Genomic DNA, 11,676 nt, shown 5'->3' with positions numbered 1-11,676 from the left:
GTGATTGGCTGCATTTGGGTGATACTCAGCAACATGTGCTTACGATCAACACGGTACCAAGGTGCGATCCACCAGACGGGTGAACATCTGTAGACACGATGGGTGCGGCCCTGTACTTCAATGTACCATTGTAACCGGTAACATCGAACATAACATGTTGCGTACATTACATAGAACATAACATAGTACATATATTACATACGTCGTCATCTTCATCAAGCATAAAGTGGTGATCACGGATTCATTCATAACTCATCTCTATTTGAAAAGTCGGGTATTTTAAGAATAAATAAGCTTATATAATACACGGCAAGAGACGTCATGGTTATACCGGGACTTAAACTTGGGCTATGTAGAAGCTTGCTGCCCTTTTTAATAAACTAAATGAGAAATTAGACAAAAGCAAACATACACACAATAACAAAACACCACAACTGCGCAAATATTATAACCAGCTCATATACGAATTAACTCGCGTCTCAAACAAGCACATTATCAGCATCGAACATTGAAGGCGAATCCCATAATTATAAATGATTTAACCTATTTGAGGGAGAGATTACTTAAATTTGTAAACGTTTTTTTTGCGAGAAACGGGATCATTGATATATATTGATATACAAATGAAGTTTGTATAAAATGTAGCTAGAAGCATTATTTTTTACACCGAAATTCGATGACCCGGGTCCATCGGAGATAGCCAACTATTCTTATCGCCAAAACTAAACCGAAAGGCAAACAAAGCATATATACGTACGAACAACTTACACCAAATATGGACCTCACTTTCATCATGCATATAATGACAAACATCGACGAATCCCGAATTTATCACATTTTAGACGGCATCAAAATTTTAAAAGAACGTTGTACAAAAAAGTAAAAAAAAAGATGATGTGCGCAAACCAGGGATCGACCTCCGGTCTCGTTTGCGAGATTCATCCATCCTTTCTCCCTAGATTATATAGAAAGGCATAAAACACAAGCAAATATACAGAATACAAAGACACCACACATGTTACAACAAGCGCATATACGTACAAACAACACATATGAAACAAGTACGTCGTCATCTTCATCAAGCATAGAGTTGTTATCGTAGATTCATTCGTAAATCATCTTTTTAAAAAGTCGGGTATTTGAGAAATAAAGAAGTTAATATGATAGATGGCAAGAGACATGGTATTACACCGAAACTTAAACTTGGAGCTGCCAAGTGGAAGCTTGCTATCCTTCTCCATAAAGCAAATGAGAAGTCAGACAAAAGCAAACATACACACAATAATAGAACACCACACCTGCGCATATATTTTAACCAGCTCATATACGAATTAACTCGCGGCTTAAACAAGCACATCATCAACATCGAAATTAGAATGCATATCCAATATGGGATGTGTATTCTATGTTCTGTAATTTTGACGCTTTGCGTCTTTATGCACCAAAACTAGCTCCTACGCCAACTAATTATGCAGACCTACATCGAATGTGGGTTCCTTTCCTCAAGCAATTAAGCGTATGCACCTTGCTGATGTGCTCGATGAGGTAAATTTCAAATCTTAACTGTTTAATAATGTGGAAAGACGTTCGTCAGGCTCGCCCTGCTTGAGATTTTAACCTGATTTAAAATGCGGGGATTCGTTTTACGTGCACAGCGTATGACACTATATCCAAGCTCAGCGTGCTTAAGCTCAACGCTTTTGACCCACAAATCCTTGTCGCGGGCTTCTCAAAATAGGGTTGTCGTTATGATGTTGATCTGGTCCGTCTTCCTGATGAAGTCACGGATCACATGATTTTTGATTGGTTTACAGAACACAGTGCGCCTCCTACGTTCGTGCTTCCTACGTTCGTGCTTCCTACGTTCGTGCTTCCTACGTTCGTGCGTCCTACGTTCGTACGGAACAGCCTTCTCTCACGTGAGTGTACGGTCTATTTCGCGCAAGATTAGGTACCGGCTATCTTGGTCCCATCACAAGATTATGTATCTTCGCGAGATCGCGTTTTCATTACCCGACGATGGTATGGTTCTCTTACGCTCTTGCTTCGTTAACTACAAAATGGCTCGTTAATACCGCGTGGCGGTGCCGTCTATTCAAATTTGTCAAGAAGTGGAGGCGAATCGTTCTGCGGCTGACACTTCGTCGTCACCAGCCCTAGACCAGATGCTATCATTCAAAATATCTAATACGTCTAACTCTCTGAGATTTGTATCATCTCTGAGAAAATCCATACGTCAGTTGCCGCCTGATTCTGCGTTGGACGATGCCGCGACCCAAGACACCCCACGTCTTCTGGCCCCTGTATCTCTTCCTCTCCCTCTCACGACATCGCTATGTCAGTCAGGACGGCCAGTTACTACTCTGACAATATTCCCTATGACAACGACGTCTCCTCACCAGAGTGGGACTTCACTAAGTATATGAATAAAAAAATGAACACACCACAAATTCGTCCAACTGCCTCAATATGGGCTCAAGCTTCTACCATTTGGAAGGCCCTACACGGCCGCAAGGGTTCAGTACTGGTTGAAGCCAAGTCATTTGATTCGGACTTTAACACAGCCGAAGGCACAGCCCTCGCTGCTGGCCTTTTCAAGTCAAATAAGTATAACCCAGTATGATTTGAAGACTTGGATCCGGCTACGCCCCAATAGCAATATGACCCCGAAGTTTGCCGCGGTGCAGATGACGAGACATGCTTAAAACGTGCTTCTACTCCATCCTACGTCTCCATGATAGCCCCCGAATACGATCACTACGACGTTGAGCGCATAATTCGTCTCAAACTCTTCCAGTATGTGGACTTATTCCTCAACAACTTGAGTGATCGCCTTCCACCTGATCAGCTGGCTGTAATCCAAGCTAACCCGGGAATTATGCTCCCAGCAATAGCATTTCGTGACCGCCTGGACACTATTGCCCATTACCACGTCGTCTGCCGTCTTTTTAGCCTATGCCCGCCCAAGTATAAGTGTTGCCTATCATAAGAGTGTTAAAGTCTTACACGCTACGGGCAAGGCGAAGACTATGCTCAAACACATCATTGGTCATGTAAAGCCAATCTTGCCTCAAAACAAGAAGGCTCTTTTCGTGCCTTTTGCTGGGATCTAGTTCTTCACGTTATGGCACCCACAGTTAATCATGATCCACTCAAGCTTTATGTTATCACGGATGCTGTCCCCCACTTTCTCGTCGATCAATCTGGTTACCTTCCAATTTCACTCTTTGGCTGCTAGGATTCAGCTCATTCGCAGAAAACCACCTCCAATATGACAGTGTTCCCGAATTTCCGAAAGCTTTAGTTCAGGCTGTTCAAGCATTGTAGCCCGATGACGAAAGGTCTCGAGTACATTGCTTTCACATCTAGTCTCGAGGCATGTGCCTTCAAGGCGGTCTCACTTAACGTGAATGGGCTAAACAACCTTCGCCTTCAATAATATCACAGTTTACTCTCACGTTACCAAGATGTGGTTATACAAGAAACCAAGTTTTCAAACCGACAAATACTCCAAGACAATGACTACTTCTTACATTTTGCGGATGCTCACGCACACTCAATAGTGTTCCCGTGCTTCTTAGAAAAGTTTGACTCCCGTAACGGTGCCGCACTACGCTTAAACAGTGTACACTCAATTCAACACCGTCAAGGAGAGTCTTCACTCCTTTACAATGCTGAAGTATAGCGCAATCCCTATATGGTTGTCTCTGCGAATCTAGGTCTACTTTCATGTGATGTAAGGACCAGTCTGTCCCGAAAGCCGAGCAGCGTTCTTCTCGACCCTACCGCGCCACTTTGATGATTCCTCGGTCCATATAGCCATGGGTGATCTCAGCATGACTATATATCCCGATTTGGACCAACATTCGCCCGAAGCCACTAACCACGATGCCGGCCAAGCTGAGCGCTTTGACTGGATGATCAGCCCAAAGCTGGTCGATTTTTGGCGCCTTGAAAATCCGGACAAGCTGGACTTCACGGGCCCGAACTTCAAGAATCTTATTGACTATTGCCTCGATTCTATTAACTTGTAAAACAAGGTTGTTCGTTCGTCGGTCAATTTGCTGAACAAGACATTTGGCAATGCGGATCACACTCCAGTCGAATTTACTGCTTCATCCGACGCCATACCAACGGACAAATCGTAACCTTTCAATTGCCCGCCTTGATTTACTTCGTTGGTAAATAATACAAGATCATTTTCATCTTCCTCACCTGTTGTCTGCCAACTCGACCCGAATAGAAACTCAGGTTGCTTGTTAGACGAGTACAAACGACGGGATTGAATCTTTCTTCGTCGAGAAATTATACGACAAGATGCTACAGCCGCTCAGCTTTGGCTTTTACTCATCGCTTCTCGCGATTGTGAAAAACGCTTTGCGGTAGACCCAATGGTAACTATAGACTTCAAAGATACACCTCTCAACAAGCCTATTTGGGTTTCCTTAACGCATTTCGGGAACGAACACCTTTTCAAAATTTGATCTGGTGGCCACTTCTGGTGAGGACCCCTCCGAAACTTTTATTGGGCTCCCACTGCGACGGAACTAATGCTATCGATTTTGTCAAACAAAACGCCTTTAAGATTGTCAAAGGACCCCGCTACCATCTTGTCGGCTCACCGTCGATATTGGGGCACAATCTTCCGATCGTATTCTGGAGACCTCCAGGTTAAACCTCGGCAATTCGACTCTACCAAGCTTCAAGATGTCCTCAGACACAGCCATTTAGTCCAAGTCAATATGCTCGATGCACCGCTTACGACCAACGATTTCTTCTTTGCTAAAAAGCATCCCACCTGATGGAAGTCACCAGGTCCTGATGGACTACCGGCAGAATACTACAACCCAATGGGCTTACATCTTGGAGCTGGTTTATGCTGCACAATTCCGGAAGAGTCGCGTGACTAAGTTTCAACGCCATGTCTATATGCCTCTTCTTTTCAAGAAAACCTCTCGCTAGGTCTCCAGGAGCTACCGACCCTCGACTTTGCTTAATCAAAACGCTAACTTCGGTTCGAAGGATCGGCCTATCGTCTCAATCACTACCCAGTATGCTAAACGAAGATGAATCTGGTTTTGTGCCTGGACGTGATATTCGACATGCTCTTCGCTTTTTTCAGGACTTATCGGATCACTGCCGGCAAACAAGTTTGAGAGCTCCAGCCGGAGCTATTTGCCTCGACTTTGTTAAAGCTTTCGATGTGTCTATTGGCACGCCTTAGATCACGTTCTATTTTTATGGGATTTCGGATGCAATTTTCGACAATCAGTTGAAAAAAATCATCCACAGTACTCTCGCTTAAGTGTTGACTATCTTACTCACGCTCGGAATTCCTCAGCATAGGCGCCGGCGTGTGTCAAGGCGACTCATTATCCCAAAGGAATTTGTGTTTTATATCGAGCTATTTAGCTGCCATATACGGGGTACTTATGCCAACACAGCCATCAAAATTCGTACTACGTCCCATCATATCCCCAGCTTCGCCAATGATGTCACTGGCTTGATTAAAACCGCTCACAAACTCCTAATTATTAAGCGAGTTCACGACTTCTGTACTGCGACTGATATGTGGCTTTATGTGGATAAGTCATTAACTTTTCGTTTAGACCCTGGACGTCCGGGGACTTTGAGCTTTAAGCCAAACTTCATGGGTTGGGTGCTAGAGATCTGATGAATGGCGAACATACGACGCTTCTCGGTATTGCCGTCGGACCTAGTATTAGCCCGCATTTCCAGCTAAACCAAGTTCTCATCCGCTTTCATAAACTCTGTGTTACTCGGAGATGGCGTGCACGCCCTTTTTTGGGTGGAGTGCTAATTTCGATTTTTGATTTTTTGTCTACTCTTTGGTATTTCTTGGGAACAGTTTTCGTGTCAAACAAGAGCTCCTCAAGTTCAACCCGCTTATGCGGAACTTCGTCAACTGCACACCCTCAAATACTGTGTCAGACCTGCATGCACAGTCACTTGTCAAGCGCATGGCATCCGGTTGGCGTTTTGGCTGGAGGACCTGTCTTGCCCTCCGACGCTACCTCGGGTGAGCTACTATAGGTAAACCTCATGCGGTAGCTAGTTCGTCATACCGGACAGAACTACTCGACTCTGTCTGAGTGGCTTTTTCCCGCTCAAACTGCGATTTATGATGCATTTAATGGGCAAGGCTCAAGTTTGGATTTTCTTATTTTCAACTCACCTGGCATCAACCTCTCGTTGGAACGCCGAGGGATGTCATTGATATATGGAGCTTCATCATCGCTAAGCTCCAATGTTCAAACCCGGTTCTGATCATGCTTACATGGCCTACCTGAAAAAATGTTTCTCTCCGTTTTACGAAAGCCAACCGTAATTTAGTACGACTACGTCACAAGTCGTGCAATTATCTAAGCCATCAAGGTCTCTTGCGAAATATAACTATTCGCTCTGTCTTCGGATGGAAAACGGATGGATCAACTCTCGGAGAGTCCCTCGCTTGCTCTTCTATCAAGTCAGAACGGACCATAACTTTAGCAATCCAAAACCTTGCCCCAACGCTCGAGGTACCACTACACTATCCGAAATTCTCGATTTTTCCTCTGCCACCTAAAGCATTGGTGTGTGCGCTACATGTCTGGACACTCGACGGTCACGACGTCGTTTATGCCTCAAACACGGTTATCGAGCACCTTTTGCTGGATCACGACCCACCTCCCCTACCGCTTCTTTAGCTTTCAACGTTGGATGTGGTTTTCACCTCTTCCCATTGGTCGATTGAACGATTTCTTCGACGTGATATTCTCCCGGTTTTTTCTGATTTCCTATTTTGCCTACAACACATTGGACTCGCCTTTCGATACATGTATCGTTGGCACACCTAGGATACAAATTGTGTTCATGGTTGTACCATTTTGGAAATTCCGTGCCATATCTTCTGGGACTACCCTATGGCACAACGTTTATGGCGACTATTTCTTTCTCCGTTTTCACGCCTATTTTTTATATGTTTGATCGGCCCCAAGTTCCCTTCCTTCATAAAGTAAGTATCCCAACAGCACAACAAGCTTTCTATGGTTTGCACACCCTTATTCGACTGTATAATGTTATCCGCAGTGTCATTTTGGCTCAACCGCAACAAGGCAATTTTCAACGCCCCCCTTACAGTTTATGGAAGTCTACCGTCAAGGTTTAGTAATGGTGCGCCTCAGTATGAGCGTAACGGATTGCAATCCGCTACCTCCAAGAGTACTTGAAACCCTCACCAAGGTCAAGACCTTTCAAATTTGATACCTGTTTTTTTGCGACAGAGCCACTTTTATTGAAATCTCTAGCTTTTCCTAGTCAAATAGAAAAACCTAATTTATATGCATAACTACTGGCAGTCCCGCCACGTAGTGGCTTCTTGTTTCGGGGCAGCCACACCATTATGTAATTACATAGACTTGTGTAATCCACACCTTTGTATGGTCACACAATCTTTTGGACCCTCCCTTTCATACAAGGCTACGTGTGATCCCATTGCACTCTCCCCCATCAAAATTGTGAGGACCCACAAATCACATTTAACTGTCGCCTCATACGAGGTCCGCGTGTCTGAGACACCGTTACGTCCTTAAGAACATCCTTGAACATTCTCCGCTCAATGAGCCCTGTTTTTATGACAAGAAAACACCCAGCCTTTCGGCGCCCGTGGGCATAGCCCTTCTTCTTTTGCACGGAGTGCATCTCGGAACATTACGTTTGAAGCTTCAAGGGAAGGACATACCAAGCCCACGGCAACCGAGCGCCACACACCGCGCCCACCCCGGCGACGGATTGCCTCGTCAAGAATTCAGAAAAAGTCGGCTACGAGTCGAAAACGCCTTTCCCAACATGGGGAGACGAGCCGGACGAGGTTCGCCAACGGCGCGACGTGAGCTAGCTCGAGCCTTCTGGAGACCCTTATCGATCCCCGACCTCTCGACTTACGGGTGAAGTGGTATTGCTCCCTATCGCCTCGACAAGGCACAGAAGCAGCTTTGGAGGCTGCCCACAAGACGGCTCTCATGCACTCGCATCCACGTTTGTTCCTGGACCCTTGTGTAAAATACGGCTTTCACCGGGCGGATCCCGCTACTGAAGCGAAAGAGGGGATCACTCGATCGTTAGGCGTCTACGTAATCAAACCCTTAGCCACTACACAAGATGATCTTGACCAGCGGAAAGCTCACCGAGCTTGCGTCTTGGTTCCCAATGGATATGAACCGCGCTCAACCTCGAACTCAAAGAGAAGGCGCTCCTGTGCCCTCGATGTGGACTTTTCCTGTGGTGCTTGCCCCTGGTGAAACCGCTGTGGATGATGATGAGCTTTTTGAGTGATGGGTGCAGCGGCACCGGAAACTTTCCTTGCTGTCTACCTTACAGCAAAGCCACAGAAAGTGGACGTGCGCGTAGAGCGCCATCTTAGGTTTGAGTTTGTCAATCTCAAGGTGCAACGCTGACTTTCCACGAATTGTAGCCCTGCAACATATGAATCAATCCATATCCCTTACGCGAGCTCGGTGGTTTCTCACACAGGTGAATTTACGACCTCAGCAGCTCAGGGCCATAGCTTGAGCTCAGCTCATGTCCGTCTGGCTTCCCAGGTACTACCGAGAAGCGCGGGGTGCATGACGACGAGAAGCGTCATGATTCTTCTGCTCATAAGCGTCCACGACATCTAGGCAGTCTTGTCTTGGTGGCACCTCTAATTGTTATGACTACTCGGAGTCATGGTAATCCCGCCATTTCACAGAATATAGGATTCGACCCTATCAACGACATCGACCCACAAAGCGTTCCACGTGGTAGTGGACGCCTCCACTCTCATCGAGAATAGTCGGTGGCGAACAATGATGACTTAGTCGATCGCCGTCTGGTGACCCGCGATGCTCTTTGAGCTTTGTAGGACAAAGTCCGTCGTCATCGGCATTCCGCCGAGCATCTTTCCAAGGTTGCCTACCGCTGTGCGAGAGGCCTCGAGGTCTGGAGCACTTGCACACCTACTGCCTCACGTAGAGGATTATCGCCTCTATCAAAGCGGCTCCTAGCCGTCAAATAGACGAATACGTCACTCAGTGCGACGGTGGAGCGCCTTACACCGAGGAAATGGAAACTATTGCACTCCGTGCTGATAACCAATTGCCGGTACAGCTTCTGGGTGGCCGAGCGCCTTTGAGCGCCGCCCGGGCGCAAGTGCACACGGAAGCGTTGCAGGAGCCCGGTCCGTCTTCGTTAAAGCCCACATAAAATAATGGGGTGAGTGCGCATTCCTCTCAGGAGGTTCAGTGTTTACGCAAGGCCTCGGTTGGTCACGATCTTAAAAGGTCCAATAAACCTTGGAAGGGGCTTTGCATTAAGACAGCAGAGATTGCATGTGTAGGGTTGCTTTGAGTATTCAATAAAGTCAGATCTCCGACTTTAAAGTTTTTCACACTTCTTCTGCTTTTTCCGTCTGAATATTTTTTCTGCATGTCTTGGCCTTTAACAATTGCATCGCGAAAGTGTCGGAGGACACTCAGTCTGGTAGACAAGAAGTCATCGACTCCTGTACGGACAGTGAGGAGGCTGACATCAACTAGCCGTTCGGCTATTTCTCCCTATTAAGCCCTGAGCCATGGAATGACGTCGTCAGCGTGACGCGAGGTTTAACAAGCCCTTTCATGAAGAACGGCGTGTAGCCGGTAGATGAATACAGTGCATTGTTCAGCGCAAACTCTACAAGTAAGAGCATGGTGCTCCAGCGCTTCGGCGTCTCAGCTCAGACGCTGCGAAGAACGTCTCAACGAAGCAATTTACGCGCTCAGTTTGACCATTGGTATGCGGATGGTCAGCTGTTGACATAATTAACTTGGTAGAGCACCATGAAGATTGTAGACCAAAACCTCCCAGTAAAGCGCGGGTCTCTATCAGAGATAACTGACTTGACTATGGGTGGGTACAACGACGCTGTTGATGGTGTCCGGCACTGCCGCAAGATAAGCCCTCTTGCTCAAACGGTCCACGAAAACCACCACATGCGTGGGTTGCCCACCAAGGGCTTCGGCAGGCGAAACACAAAGTCCATACTCATGGACAGCCAAGCCCCGAGGGGTACCGGTAAGCTGACCAGCTATTCGAAGAGAGTTTTACCCTCTGAAACGTCTCAAACGTGCGCACATATGTGCCCGTCCATTTGAACAACTTGGGCTACCAGTAGTGAAAACTCACAGAGCTGTACGTTTTCTCATGTCCAAGATGACCTGTAGTGGTCCTAATAGAGGATTTGGTATCGTAAATCCTCATGGAGGGACCAAAATTTATGGCGTATCCGTCAAATCGGTGGTATAATACAGCAACCCGTATTCAACGAATATCGGTGTCACTGTGCGCGCAATCGCACCGACAAATTCTGGTCCGTTTTTTCAAACTATTTGCCCCCGAGAGCCCGTAGCAGCACTACAACATACCATCACCCGCATATGCGGCGCGGATCAAATCTGTCCCTAACGACGTCACCTTCGTGACATGAGGAAGCTCATAATCCGGTCTGAGTGACAACGAACCAGCCAAAGTGTTCTACTTTCCTGACTTATACCGCACCTCGAAGTTATGTTCCGCGAAGAATGAGAGCCACCTGGGTATTCTCTGCGAGAGGTGAGGCGACTAAGTCGCAGTGCGTAATGATGCATGATCTGCATAGATTACAATCGGCTTCGAGCCAAGCAGGTGCACTCTGTGACAAGTGCATACCTTATCGCAGGTAATTCCTTGTCGTGAACTGGGGAGTGCCTCTCCGCAGCCTTAAGCTGACAAGCTTCGAAAGCGATCACCCAACCTTGCCACTCGGCGTCTGCTTGCAGCAACGCACAGCCAATAGCAAATTCCGAAGCTTCACAGACGACACTAAAAGGACGATCGGCACCTGGCAACGCCAGTACTGGTACATATATGATAAAAGAGGCTTTTATTGACACTGTCAAAAGCCTTCCGATGCTCGGTGTCCCTACACCATTCCATAACCTTTCTAACGTGATTAAAAATGGCCGTGCCATTTCCCCATAATTTGCGTTATACTTGTGCAAGTAGCTGGCGACGCCAAGCCACTTTCGCAAATCCATTTAATTTTTCGGAACCGGCCAGTCTACACTGGCCTTGACCTTAGCGGGATCCGCTTGAAGGCCACGCTTTTTGATAAAGCACCCTAAAATGTTTTTTTCTTCCGCGGCAAAGATGCACTTATCGGCATTATCATATAGCCTATTCGCGCACATGCACTCGAGCAAATGGACGATATGGTTTTCCTCATCTGTTCTCCCGTGCCCCGAACGACTGTGGTCGAAGATGTTGTCGAAGTATTTTTGTGCACATATCTAAAAGATTGCGTCACATGACGATAAAATGTTGCTGGTGCATTTGACAGCTCTTGGAGCATTACCAGCCACTCCCAGAGCATCCCGTACAGATTTCTTTCCGCTGTCAGCGGAATATCACTCGCTTTCATGAATAATTGATATACCCATCGACCAAGTCGAGTGCGCAGTACTTCTTACAGCCAACCATTTTGATCTTGAGAACATCCTTTCTAGAAATCGGCCTCTGTGCCGGAATGGTATAAGCGCATTCTTTATTGTAAGCGTGGACGATACGCCACTTGCCGTTCGGCTTTCGGACATAAACGTGGGTGTAGAATAGCAAGACTTA

General features: G+C 46.5%; 2 protein-coding genes across 2 annotated transcripts; both read left to right on the top strand.

Moving 5' to 3' along the window:
• Positions 1-2,434: 2,434 nt before the first annotated feature.
• PHALS_12420 (uncharacterized protein) lies at positions 2,435-2,989 on the top strand (the record flags this gene model as incomplete). The annotated part of the gene is made up of 2 exons (XM_024727962.1): positions 2,435-2,617; positions 2,657-2,989. 2 exons carry the CDS (start codon positions 2,435-2,437, stop codon positions 2,987-2,989), a joined length of 516 nt encoding a protein of 171 aa, XP_024578486.1.
• Positions 2,990-4,921: 1,932 nt separating this feature from the next.
• On the top strand, positions 4,922-5,224 carry PHALS_12419 (uncharacterized protein; the record flags this gene model as incomplete). The annotated part of the gene is made up of 1 exon (XM_024727961.1): positions 4,922-5,224. The coding sequence occupies one exon, from the start codon at positions 4,922-4,924 to the stop codon at positions 5,222-5,224; it is 303 nt and encodes a 100-aa protein (XP_024578485.1).
• Between the last annotated feature and the right edge of the window lie 6,452 nt (positions 5,225-11,676).

The sequence above is a fragment of the Plasmopara halstedii genome (assembly GCF_900000015.1).
Source record: "Plasmopara halstedii genome assembly, contig: Scaffold_614, whole genome shotgun sequence".
Taxonomy (NCBI): Eukaryota; Oomycota; class Peronosporomycetes; order Peronosporales; family Peronosporaceae; genus Plasmopara; species Plasmopara halstedii.
This window is presented reverse-complemented; position numbering and strand designations above follow the sequence as displayed.